This window comes from Lygodium microphyllum, chromosome 26 (assembly GCF_053477565.2).
Source record: "Lygodium microphyllum isolate KBCC chromosome 26, Lygodium_microphyllum_v1.1.10, whole genome shotgun sequence".
Classification (NCBI taxonomy): domain Eukaryota; kingdom Viridiplantae; phylum Streptophyta; class Polypodiopsida; order Schizaeales; family Lygodiaceae; genus Lygodium; species Lygodium microphyllum.
In genome coordinates, this window is record NC_141160.1 from 54743828 (window position 1) to 54757617 (window position 13790).

Consider the following 13790-nt stretch of genomic DNA (forward strand, 5'->3'; position numbering starts at 1 on the left):
GCTCAATCCTAACTCTCTTAGCTAAGCTCTTGAAATTCAATAAGCTAGTTTCATATTAATTTTCCATATGTAACTTAAAGTTATGAATTCATCCAAGGGTTAAACATAAAGCAATCAAGGAAAGGGCTTGTTGATCTCATTTCTTCTAGATGGATGTACTTGGATTTGGTAGACTTTCAACAATAACTTCCCATATCTTACTATGCATAAGTAAAAATGTGACTTTTGTAGATCATGTGTGAAAATGTTGTGCATTGAGATTGTCTATTTGCACATCTAGCCTTGAGCTTGCCATGGGAGGTTTTGGTGGTTATTAACCAACAATGTCTAACTCCTTACAAAGCATGACAAATAGACTGATTCGGAAAGAAAATCACATGAAATATCTAAGAGAAAGAAACATAATATTAGAGAACTCAAAGTTTTTTGTAATAGAGTATAGCTAGCAATCCATCACATCAAAGGATGCAAGTTAATTACATCCATAGATATCCTTGGCTTCTTCTTGATCTTTCTCAATTGGGGCCTTTGAAGAGACTTCTTCCTCCTCTTTAGACTTGTGAACATTGGGAGATAGAAGAATGCAAATGCAAAGACTCCAACTTTAGCCACGCGACATTCATGACCATTTTGACCAATGCTAGTAGTGCCCATTTGGATGTCCAAGGGTGTAACACTTTGGATATGTACTTGATAACGCCCCACCTCAAATCATTGGGTGATCAACACAATAAAAGATACAATGAAGGGACCACTCATACAAAGGGCGCAAAGTTTGTCAATGGATATATTTATCTAAAAATTTCAAAAGTTTGACAAAGGGATGTTTTCCTAAGGTGCCAACTTCATTTTTATCCTCAAGTAAATGTACTACAAATCGTTAGGTATATGTGTCTCTTTAAGGTGCCAACTTCATATTTATCCTCAGGTAAATGTACTACAAATCGTTAGGTATATGTGAGTCTCTTAAAAAGTAGTACACAAATATCTATCAAACTCTGCACATTCTGCTACAATCTTGTCCTATGGACTGAGAAGGCAAAGACAGGAAAACTTCAATAATTAGGCCATAAACTACACAGAATCAGAAGCTTGCAAGATAAGTCTAGCATAATGTAATTTAGCGTACTATTGGGCTTGTGAAATTGGATCCCAAATGTCCAACTGATGTGGATTTGATTGTGTAACTCAGCAAACACAATGAGTGCTCAAATAAAATATTTCACAAAGGTATGAATTTCTACTCACAAAGATCTTTCACAGAAGTATAAATATAATATACAGCCACTCAGAATTTCACTGATTCCTAATGACAGTTTCTGCAATCTTGAACCTTAGATGGCAGAATGGCCACCTCTGTTTACATTCCTCCAAGACCTGAAACATGATCTGGTACACAGAAACTGTATAGGCCAGGAAGTTTCCACCCATTGTGTAGGTAGTTGACATATTTGCTGTGAGGCTAGAGATTCAAAGTTTTCACCACACTTTCCACGCCGAGCATGTCTAGATCTGCAAATACCCACCAGGTCAGCATCTCTTTAACACAAGAAAAAGTTCAGCTGAATGGTGTATAAAGGAAATCCAAAACTGCCAGCATAATTTCTTCACCTTCTCTCGCATGTCCTGTCCAACGCACACCTCTTGGGCTCTGTATCCTTTCAGGCTTCACTTTGGTCAGTTTCTCTTTGAGCAAATTTGCAACATTGACCAGCTCTGCAACCAGTAAACCAGACTATTGCATTATATTTTCAGATGTTAACATCTGTAAAGCAGAAAAAAATTGCATGCCAATTTTATCAATTTGTTTCTTGATACCATTTGAAGATGCTTTAAATTTTTAACCCCAAAATCAAGATTGCAGCTCTCAGCTTTTAGAAACCAAACGAGTGCTGGAAGACTGAATCAGAAGTGCCCTACCACCAGCTATTAGCATTCCATTATGCATTTTCTCATAGATGCCGTACCTCAGAAGTTGCCCCCATCCTGACCGGAGGATTTCAGAATTGAGTCAGTTCTAAGAGCAGAATCTCCCTTGAAAGCACCCTGCTAGTGAGCTCTTGGAGCTTAAGGAGCTTCAAGCACAGATTGAGGACCTATTGGAGTGGGGACTGATTCAGGTCAGTTCTAGGCTCTAGCCCATTCATTGCTTCAGCCTTGTTGGTGAAAAAGGACAGGAGCCTGCCTCTATCTGCCAATTACAGGAGGGCACTCAACAAGCTCACCATCAAAAACAAGTGTCCCTAGCCACAGATAGATGAGTTATTGGATCAGCAAGTAAGATCGATGATCTTCAGCAAGCTAGATTTGAAGTCTGATCATCACCAACAGATTGCTCTGATGCTAAAAAATGCAATTAAAGGGCTGACACTCGGCAAACCTTTCCATGCGAAAGGGAGAGGACTGTTAGAGGCTGGTGGAACCTCATTCCAACATTCTATGAGCTGAAGGGAGCAAGAGAAAGACCAAGCTGCTGCAAGTGCCTATTGCAGAGACTGTAGCAGCTGGTGGAGAGTGCACAAGAGGCAGGCGACCGCTGATCAAGAACTCCTACAGCATAGTAACATGGGACAGGGTATGGGAACGGGGTTGGGTAAAGGACCGGTAAAGGACCGTCCTGGGGACGGGGAAAGAAACGGTAATTAAAAAGTTATTTTTTTTTAGTATTTTAAAATCACGCTTAATCTACTCTAAGAGAGGAATATTTGAAGGACACATTTGCACCAAATAGAAGAAAATAGAGCATCATATTAGGAATCCAAAAGACTCGTGACCACTCATCACTCAAGAGTCAAGAGCCAAGGCTCAAACTACAATGACAAATGTACATAGAAGATGGGAGGAGAGTGTAAATACTAAAGCCAAAAATAAATACAAAATGTCAAAATGCCACATGACATAATGGCAAATGGTAAGTATGAGGGTAAATCGTAAGACTCAAGAGTCTAGAATGCTCTAGAGAGTCGAGAGTCGAGACTAAGTAGTGGGTCGGACAGTGGGATGAAGCGGAATCTCCACGGACTCTGAGAAGTCCTCGACAACATGTGGCTCCTCCTCACCTATGCCCTCAAGGTCCTCCAAAATCTCAGCTGTGTGAAGTGGGTCAACCTCTAGATCCTGCTGTGCCTGCTCCCATTCGGTGAATGAATCTGCTTTCTTCACCATGCCTTTGCAAAGCATTCGCAAGTTGGAACTCACAAAGACCAAATCATTGACACGATGCACTCCGAGGCAGTTCCTCTTCTTAGAGGCGATGTGGCTATACACTGACCAAAGCTGCTCCAAGCAACTAGAGCTAAGCGATCCGTCTGTGCATCTGGCAATCCATAACTACCCCTCTTCTCACAATATAATTGCAATTGATCTCTGATTTTGCGCTTGATACCTGCATCTGGCACTAGATGACCCGATCCAAGATAATCTTGAAGACATTGCTAACCTCTGTCCTTTTCCTGCTTACAACCTTGAAATTCGAGATCCACCATGTAGGTTGCTACATGGAGAGGGGAGTAGTAGGCATCCCACCTTGTCACACACATGGATTTGATCTCATCGTAATCCTCATCAGGAACATACACCTTGAGGCGCTCTATCATCCGATCCATGGCCTCATATACCTTGCCAATACATGGCAACATGCCATCGACAACCCTCAAGAGGTCCATGACTAGTTTGATCATGGTGTCAATACGCTTCACACTTTCCCACCATCCCGTGTCATTTGCTCGTGCTTTGCACTCTTGCCCCCTTGCTGTAGAAGGTATAAATACCTACCATCGTGCTTTGGAGACCTCTATCAAGAACTATGTGGCGAAAGAGTTGATTGTTGACTGGAGTGAGGGGGAGAGAGAAAGACGAAAGACAATGGGCAATGGTGAGCAGCAAGATCACATGGGCAGCATGGTCACATGATGGATCGTATCAAGATGATCATGAAGATAGGTCAACATGTTTGATGGGCTTGTTGGGCTGTAGAACTAATTATGAAGTCGGACTGTTTAGTTGGGCCAATTTAAAAGTATGGTCTATGTTTTGATGAGGTTACAAAATATTAGTCTAACACTAAATGAGTCAAGTTGCTCATAATGGAAGGCTATTTATGCTTTTGTGGCATCATAGTAATTCATGTGGTCAGCAAATGCACCTTCTTCCCTCCTATTCATGCCTACCACGAGACGCAACAAAAAGAAGTCTTGCCAACAAACTTGAGTGCTTGAGAGATCAACAATTTGGAGCATTCCTAGCAAATTGTGCCTAAAAAGTGATTGAGGATGAACGTGCGGTGTAGAAGAGTTGTCCCTAATAATGAGATCACTACATAGAATCGAAGTGAGAGTGCTTGTTCATGCTTGGGCTCTCGAAGCCAATACCTGCACAAATCTCCATTAGTTCTTGTACAAAAGATTCAAGAATCTCTTCCACCTTTTTATCTTCTATTGAGTTGTGCACATAGGACTTTTTACCTTACGCTAGCCAACCACTTTCTAATGTTTTTCCATCGATTTACCCTTCACCTCATTCCTCCTTCCATTGTACTAATACAACAAAGAATACGTCTATTGATAAGAATTGTTTTAATGACTGAATCACACAACATGGTCTAATTTTACATAACATGTGTTGAATTCCCAAGATTTATAGGACCTCATTCAAGGGTATCAATCTTGACCATGAGCTCCAAGAGTTCAAAATCATTGAGAGAGACCACTTGATTGTCGGATGGGCTAAGTATGGGCGATTACTTGTTAAATTTGCCACCACTAGACCTCCTAAGTCAAATGTTGACCAAGTCACTACCACCTAAATACTTCAATTTTACGCAACAAACAATCTCGAAGTCCCAACTACCCACACTCTATGAATTGTAGTGCCTATTGTTGTGCTTTGCACAATAGTTTGACCATGTCCATAAGAAGTCCTTTATCTTCAAAAGGGGTCTTAGTTTCCAATAGGGCACAGACTTCATTCATCACCATACATTTTCATTCTTCTCTCTCTATATGATCCACTTTTCCTTCATCTCTCCTATGCCTAGTGGATGCTTCTCATAGGAGTGGTTCAAGTGCTACCGATTGGAGCTATCTAGCTACAACCGCTGACTGCCATTTGGAGTTGTCGCAATCATCAACTGGCTGCTGCCACCATCTATTGGTTGTCACCCAACCTACTTCACTACTCAAAACTACTGCCCTTGTGCATTTGCACCATCTGCTGCAGTTTTCATCTATGTCCGTTGTTTGGACTAACCACCCTACTATTGGAGCTGCCATTTTCATCAATAGCATCTGCATTTTTGCTGCCAGCAAATCCGAAGAATCAATCAGGATGCCAAACAGAGGTAGGAGATGAAGATGATAAGGAGGGCTGGCACTGAAACTAGAAGTGACCTAATGATTGATTGGTGGAGAGGAGGACAGCCACAAATAGGGTCACAAGTGAAATGCTGAAATTGGCCAACCTACATTTTATGCAAATCTAACCAATATAAATGCCTTAAAAATGCTAGATGCAATGCGCCAAAAAATGTTACAGCTGTCCAATAACATCCATCCTACCCCTCGAAATAAAAGCCTCCACCTAAAATGTTTGTGACAAACGCAATAACAAACAAATTTATCGTCATAGCTCCTAGTGTCCTTGCCTAGCTTAGACTGACACTCTCAAGCAAGAGATGACCATACATGACCAGCATGACTACTAACACCCCCTCTCACAACTTGGATGTGGCATCATGCCAAAGGAGATGGAATGTGAAACGCCCCCTAGGATCCAACCTACACACGAGACACAATGCAAGCCATACTCAATACAAAAGGGACTAGACATCAAACTCACCTCCCAACCGTAGAGCCAAACGGGCTCACCCTAGAGCCTAGGAGCTAGCAACACTGCAAGCCACGATCACATCCCAAGCGTTGGCATCCCATACCACCAACCCACACCATCCCAATGTACGGATGCCTCGGCCAACAAGCCAAGAGTCCAAGAGTGGTGATCACACAATGGATGTGCACAATAGGGCCATGAGTCCCCTAAATAAGACTTGGCTGCCCTAACCCAAGTGCCCTTAGTGCATTCACACTAAGTCACTTCATGACCACTGTGACCAATGCTACTAACACCCATCCGGATGTCTAAGGACATAACACTTCCCCCATTATGAATAATCGTTGTCCTTAGCAATATCCTTAAGGACAAAATGAGAAAAGCAACTCTTACATACCAACTCCCAAGTAGCCTTGCCTTTGGGCGGTTTTTTCACTTGACGGAATACTTGGGATAAACCACATGCTTTGTACTCTCCTATCTACCTCTCATCCAAAAAACACTTTTTACTTGGCTTGATCTCATCCAAGCACTAAAGAAGAAAATCAACTTGTTGCTCGAAGTTTGCAAAAATTAGGGTTTCAAAACCCTAATTTTCAAAATTGCAACAAATCAACCCATTTATGTAGGTGAGAAGACAAGGTGAGGAGCACACTCTATACATCGCCATATACTACTTCCCCCCCATGATATCTTGCTACGCTCCACTCAAGGGGTAATCACCATATGTAGCCCTAGATGAGGATATTTGGGAGTTCTTAAGGGAGAGAGAAGTCATCCTACTAGGAGACTTTAATGCTAGGATGGCCTCCCATCAAGTATCTTTCTTTGATACATCTGAGGAGATATTACAGGAGCAAGATGTAGCATAGTTACAAATGGAAAGGACCTCTCAAGACATGGAAGAAGTCACAAGAGTATAGGAGATATCTTGTGGAGATGGGTATGGCACATGGACTAGCTATCCTTAATGGCCTAGCTAGATACCCCTATTAGGCTTCTTCACATGTTACCCCCATCGACATGGTGCTAGCACAATAGACTATGTACTTGCTCCAACGACGCTTATACCCTATATCCAAGATTTCTCAATCTCACCATGTCTCCTCGAAGTAGTAGTGGATCATGCTTACCTTTCTTTCATTGTGGACTGATGTACAGACCCAACATACAACCGACCGATATCCGAGGTACTTCTTCTCCAGAGAGACAAAGGATATCTACGAGGCAAAGCTCATCAAACTACTATAGGGTGCAAACCCTGACATTCCACTATAGGAGCTTACTTGCCAATTTAGTGAGGCACTACACACAACAACAAGAGGAGCCCTTCCACACTTCAACCCTACACAAAAAGCTTCCACTAGAGTGATACCTTGCAATAGCTAGTATGATGATAAGTATCGCGAGACCAAAGCTGGCCTACAAAGAGAGGTGGCATTGGAAACCACTACCCACAAGCAAGCACAGTTAATCATTAGACGCCTCATATAGCAAGAGAAGAGAGCATTCTTAGCCCAACTAGAGAAAGACTTATATCAGCTCTTCTTGAGCCAAGACTCTACAAAGGCCTAGCAACTTTTTAGAGAGCATTATCTAACCATGCTCATCACATCACCTCATACATGGGAGTTGCACGCAACTAATCTCTACATAGTAGCAAGTCAATCTCCTCTCCCTAACACACCAAAGCCCTGCCCAAAGACCACCACCTTTACAAAGGGCAAAGTCCGTGAGGCTAGTAACAGACTTAGCAAAGGTAAGGCACACGACCATGATGGATTAGTAACCAAGAACTTAATTCATGTTAGAGATTTGGTGGCAAAGTTTCTAGCTTATATGTTTAACAGGGCAATGTGTAAGGGCCTTCCAAAGAGCAAGAGCACAAACACCATTGAAGCTATCCTCAAGTCATAAGATTCCACTTTACCAAATAACTATTGGACTATTATGGTTGGACACACAGTGGCTAAACTACATGCCTCCATCCTTGAGCAAGAGTTGAGCTAATGGGCAAAGATATGGGGACTCAAAGCACATGGACTAGCTGGCTTTAGGAGAGGCTACTTTACATTAGATCACATCCTCACACTCAGAGTGATCATTGAGGAGGGTAGGGCTCATCGCTGGTGGATCTATTCTTGTTTTGTGGATTTCCACAAAGCCTATAACACAATGCCGAGAGACAGATTGATACACAAACTACATGCTATGGGGATACTCAAGGACCTTAGTTGGGGGATCCTAGCATTGTATGAGAGGGTTGTTAGCAAAGTACGAGCACCCAAGGGCCTTTCAACTCCTATTCACTCCACCATTGGAATGAAGCAAGGACACCCCTTTTCTTCGACATTGTTTGGTCTTTACATTGATGGGACTGCTAACTACATATCCCAAGGGGGAGATAAAGGAGCTCCATTGGCTGGCAATTGGATACCTCTCCTCTTATACACAAATGACATTGTACTGATAGCTAAATCTCCAGAGGGACTGCAAAGATACCTGGATGCACTACACTCTTATACATTGGATAGTGGGCTCTCAGTGAACCTTGGTAAATCCTATTAGTAATCTAGACAACTCATGTATGAGTCTAACCTATGCCGAGCATGGCTACGTTATTTAGGCATGTTATTATCATTATTATGATGCTTATGTGGGGCATTTTATGCTGGCCGACCTGCCCCTATTTTAGGCATTATTTTCTTCTTTATATACCCGGCTGCCTCCTCATTCAGCCACATCATCACCTACAGGTTCTGTGGAGAGAGGGAGCCATTGCCAGTGCCTTGGAGCCAGAGACTCACTATTGTACACATCATTCTTGTGTTTGGTATATGGATTCCATTTCTCGAGCACATCTCTACGTTCTCTTCCTTTGCAACCTTCTTTTGTTTTCTCTCTTCTGTCTTGTGTTCAGCAATTTATTTCAGCACTTGTCTATGCTTCGATTGTTGCACCACTTCTGACATGGTATCAAATTGCAAGATTCAAGTTGCTGCTGTGATTTTTCTATTGATTACAAGTCTTTCTTCCCCTACTAATCAGGCCTACGTTTTTCAAACCAACAACCTGTGTTTTCAGTCTCCACCTCGATTCCAACCTACCATCATCAATTTGCTGCATTAAATGCTCCATCAGCCTACGTTTTTCATTTTCTACCCCTCACTGTGGCTGGGCGATTGATAACACTATACCACAGTGGATTAGGAGATCAATATCTAAACTCACACATAGGCAAGAAGAGTTGGAGTATGTGGATCCACATACACACCTTGGAGTACGATTCATAGGTTCCACTTTCTCTATCACGAAGGCAACAGATACTAGACTAACTACAAGATATGCAACATTGGGTGGCCTGGAGAGGATGTGCTTAGAGCTACAATTTCAAGAACCCTATACCAAGATGTGGCTCTTTGATAGACTGGTCATATCCACATTACTCTATGGAGTATACGTATGGGGCCCCAATCTAGATTATTGCAACCGATCAAGTTGCACATATGATGGTTGGAGGTCAATGGAGAGACCCCTTGTATCCATGATCTCCAAGATGATCAAATGTAAGTCCTCAATACCACATGAGATCATCAAAGCTAAGCTAGTAGCTACACTAGTTGTAGTGGAGGCCCTCATATGATCAATCATATGTGTACACAGATTATGGAATCTACCTAGACATAAATATGCATAGTTGGCTCTTGAATCCTCTCAACAACTTGCTAGGGATGGTGACACTTCATGTTGGTAGGCACAGATGTCAGCTTGGTTTGAGTTACATGACTTTAGCATGGACAAGCTACCCCTCTTTCAATACTCCCTTGATACACCATCACTTACCTTGAGCCGCCCAAAGATTTGCAAGATTATCAAGATCAATCTCACCCAGCTAGATGTGAGGAGGACATGGTTGGAAACAAAACAAGAGCTACGAACCAAGATGACTTTCTATAGAGAGTATCTTCTCCAAACCTCAAATGATGGATTTATTGTTCGACCGAGATATAAGGACACCCACCTCTCACATGGGATTAGATGTGCTATTGGATAGTTGTGTACTTCTTCACACTAGTTAGAGATTGAGACTGGCAAATACATATTCATACCACCAAAAGAGTGCATATGACAAATATGTTAGCTAGAGCCAGAGACAAAGGAGCACTATATTTGCTAATGCCCAACATACTATGAGATCCATGAGCACTTCCACTGTCCCTTTAGAGACGGATTTGGGCAATTATCTAAAATCATGAATTACACGGACCTTGGTCTCTTTCTCTTAGAGATATGTCGGCTTCGAGACTCGCTCCTCAAGAGTACAACAACTTCAAGACAACAAGGCCCCACTCAACTAACAAATTTCTTCACAAGAGAGACCCATGAGGTTTCGGTGAACCTACAACCCCAACCTTCTATGCATACATGAGGCATATATATTGATCGAGCCATCCAACTTGGCTGATCCAGATGTTCGGGACCCTGATACAAGCCTTGACGACACTTCCACAAACAAATACATGAGATTTTTGCCCATACTAGAGTCAAAACTACATCCCCATGAGATCATATCAGCTAGAACTCTTTATCTGTCAGCTAGAGTTCTCTTTACTTGTAGCCCTTAGTCTACTTGTACCATCACACACATGATCTCATGGTCTCATAGGTCATTTTGGTCTTTTGAGATATCAATATATCATTTTATTTCCTCTCTCTCTCTCTCTCTCTCTCTCTCTCTCTCTCTCTCTCTCTCTCTCTCATTTTCATGGTGATAATTAATCAAGTTGGTTAAGTTCAAAGTATTGTCATTCTCACATTCTTCCCCCTGCACTTACATTGGTCTCAAAGCAAGGATTTCTTCTTTGCAAGACCTTTTTTGGATAACAAGATCTTTGAGCTCAACTTTCTCACCATGTCAAGAGGTGAAGAAAAGAATTTTAGTGAACAATTGAAAGGCTGCCAATACTCTATATTTATATGGTTCTCTGATTATGAGAAGATACAAAGATACAAGGAGCTAAGAAGCCAATCCAAAATTTCAAGCTTTGATGGAGAGAAGGGCTAAAGGACGGGCTGAAGCGAAGGTCTTTAAAGATTTCCTTGCCAAGAAGGCTCTTGAGACAAATGGTATTACGGATGCGAAGGCCTACCTTAGCATGAAAGATATCAATGTTATTGATGCAACTAAGTCCATGAAAGGTAACATACCACTTATCATTCAAGGATCCACCCAAGCGGTGACTTCAAAGTCTCATCATACAGAAGCTGTCTCCTCTTGTCCCAAGAATCCCTCCATGGAGAAGGGCAACGAGAAAGTCAAAGAACCAACTATTTCCATGGTAGCTGAATCTCCAAAGATGCTTTTGGCAAAGGAAAACGATGCTAAAAAAGACTTCAAGCCTGGAGAGAAGAGTGTCAAGTTTGAAGTTTTCTATGGTAAGAGGGATTCTCAAAAAATTATGTCTTTTACTAGACAATTTTATGCTGCTTTTGGTGGTGAAGCTTATGCAAAGAAATCAAAGATTAGGATGGTTAAAATGTATCTGAAGGATACTGTTTTAAATTGGTGGCTTAAAGTTGTTCAAGAGAGAAAGAAACCCAAATCTTAAAAAGAGTTTAAGGAGATGTTTAACAAGAAGTTTCTGCCTTCATCATTTGAAGTCGATATGCAACAAGAATGGGATGAGCTGAAGCAAAGCCATGGAGACAATATTGAAACATATATCAACAGTTTTACAGTTGTTTCTCTTAAATTTACATCTCTTGATGAAGTTCCTTCCAACATAGAGATCAAAAAGTTTATCCATGGATTACATCCATCACAAAGCCCAATACTTTGGGAGTAGCCCAAGATATTGCCCTAGAAGGTGAAGGATTGCATATGCCATGGAATCTTGGTAAAGCCTCAAACGAAGAACCACAAAGAAACAAGACCAAGATGTTTAACTAAACAAGAACAAAAACATAGGGATGGAGGTACACCACCTTTGCCATCCAAAAAGAAGCTAACATATCAACACTCAACGAAATATACAAAAGAAGGATGATGTTTCTCTTGCGGAGAAAAAGGACATATGACTCGTCAATGTCCTAAGGCAAAGAAGGAAAACCAACCCCAAAAGATACCTCAAGCAAATGCTATACCTACGGAATCCTTGCGACAAGATGAAACTCTGTCAAAGAAAAGTAAGCTTTTTATGGCTTGGGGTAAGATTGCTAATCAACATGTTCTTATTCATTTCAATATACGAGCTACATATCATTATATCCATCCTCAAATTGTTGAAGCTCTACATCTACCAAAGGAGAAATTTGAAACACCAAAATGTCAAATGCTGCTTTTCAAGTAATGGAATTTGAAGTTACTCCCATTCTTAGAAAACTACGAATTGAGATAGGAGATTATGTAGATCATGAGAGTTTTGTCATGGGAGATCTTGGTCATTGTGATGTCAAATGTTGCTTTTCAAGTAATGGAATTTGAAGTTACTCCCATTCTTAGGAAACTACGAATTGAGATAGGAGATTATGTAGATCATGAGAGTTTTGTCATGGGAGATCTTGGTCATTGTGATGTTTTACTAGAAATACCTTGGCATAAAAGAATAGATCCAACCATTGATCGGAATCAAAATAAGTTTAGATTTCCTTTCAAGGATAAAAATGTATATTTTAATGTGAGAGTGAAAGGAAACTCTATTTTCATCTTATCCCATGTACAAATTTGTAAAGCAATGAAAATACCTATTTCCTTGTATTGATTCTAACAAAGAGTCTAGAATTCTACAATCTATCTCACATATGATCGAGCAACAAATGAGTTTCTTAAAGGAATATGAAGATTTTTTTTCAAATACTTTACCTAACAAGTTACTACCAGAGAAACCAGAAGATCATCACATTGATCTCATTCTTGGAGCTCACATCCAAATAAACCACCCTATCGTGTAAGTCCAACACAACAAGAGGAGATTATGAAGCAAGGAGTGAGCTCTTGGAGAAGAGTCTAATAAGATCCAGCTCCTCACCTTTTTACTCTCCAATCCTCCAAGTACAGAAAAAAGATGGATCTTGGTACATGTGTGTGGACTACAAGGCCCTCAATAAAATTACAAATCAGAATAGATTTCGCATTCCAAGAATTGATGACATCTTGGATAGATTGGATGGATCCAAAGTATTCAACAGGATTGACTTAAAGAGCAACTACCATTAGATAAGGATTACTCCTCAAGATATTCATAAAATACCATTCAAAATAACTTTTGGTTTGTATGAGCTTCTTATGCTACCCTTTCGTCTAACCAACACCATTGAAACCTTTAATGGAATGATGGAAAAAATCTTTAGAGCACATTGGAAGTTTACAGATATTTTCTTTTATAATATTTTGGTTTATTCAAAAGATAAAGAAGAGCATAAGCAACACTTGAATAAAGTGTTTCAAAAACTCCGCAAATACAAATTTTGTGTGAATGGCAAAAACAATGAATTTTTCCTAGAAAAATTCACTGCTTGGGCCATATTGTATCCAAAGATGAAATTCGAATGGATCTAGAAAAAGTCAAGGCTATTGTAGAATGGCCAAAAGAGACTAAGTGTTCTGAAGTTTGAAGTTTCTTGGGATTATGCTCTTATTATACAAGAGATTCATTAAATGCTTTGCAGTGGTTTTGCTGGACCATTGCATGATTTAACCAAGAAAGCAACGGCATTCTAGTGGACCAAACTAGAAAAGAAAGCTTTTAAGCTCTAAAGTCTTGTTTGTTCCTGATGCAAACAATGTGGCTGATTATGTCAAGTTGACAGACTGTGGTGAACTGTCTTGCTTCAAGGAAGCAATGGACAGACAAGACAGCAAGAAATGGTATAAAGCCATGTTATCAAAAATGGAATCTCTTGAGAAAAATGACACTTGGAACTTGGTGCAGTTGCCTAAAGGACAGAAAATCCTACCATGCAAA

At 40.7% G+C, this 13790-nt stretch overlaps 1 protein-coding gene across 3 annotated transcripts in view; it reads right to left on the bottom strand.

Annotated features, from left to right (window-relative positions):
- Positions 1-1065: 1065 nt before the first annotated feature.
- The window catches only part of MIS12 (minichromosome instability 12 (mis12)-like protein), a 38211-nt gene continuing 25486 nt past the window's right edge, over positions 1066-13790 (bottom strand). Inside the window, exons 7-8 of one of the 3 annotated variants that reach the window (XM_087668059.1) lie at positions 1612-1716; positions 1066-1512 (exon numbers count right to left, since the gene is read on the bottom strand). In XM_087668059.1, coding sequence (XP_087524185.1) covers positions 1463-1512; positions 1612-1716 — 155 coding nt within the window. In that variant the 3' untranslated portion in view covers positions 1066-1462. The remainder of the gene's footprint in view (positions 1513-1611; positions 1717-13790) is intronic. The other 2 variants (XM_087668060.1, XM_087668058.1) reach the window with 2 other exon arrangements.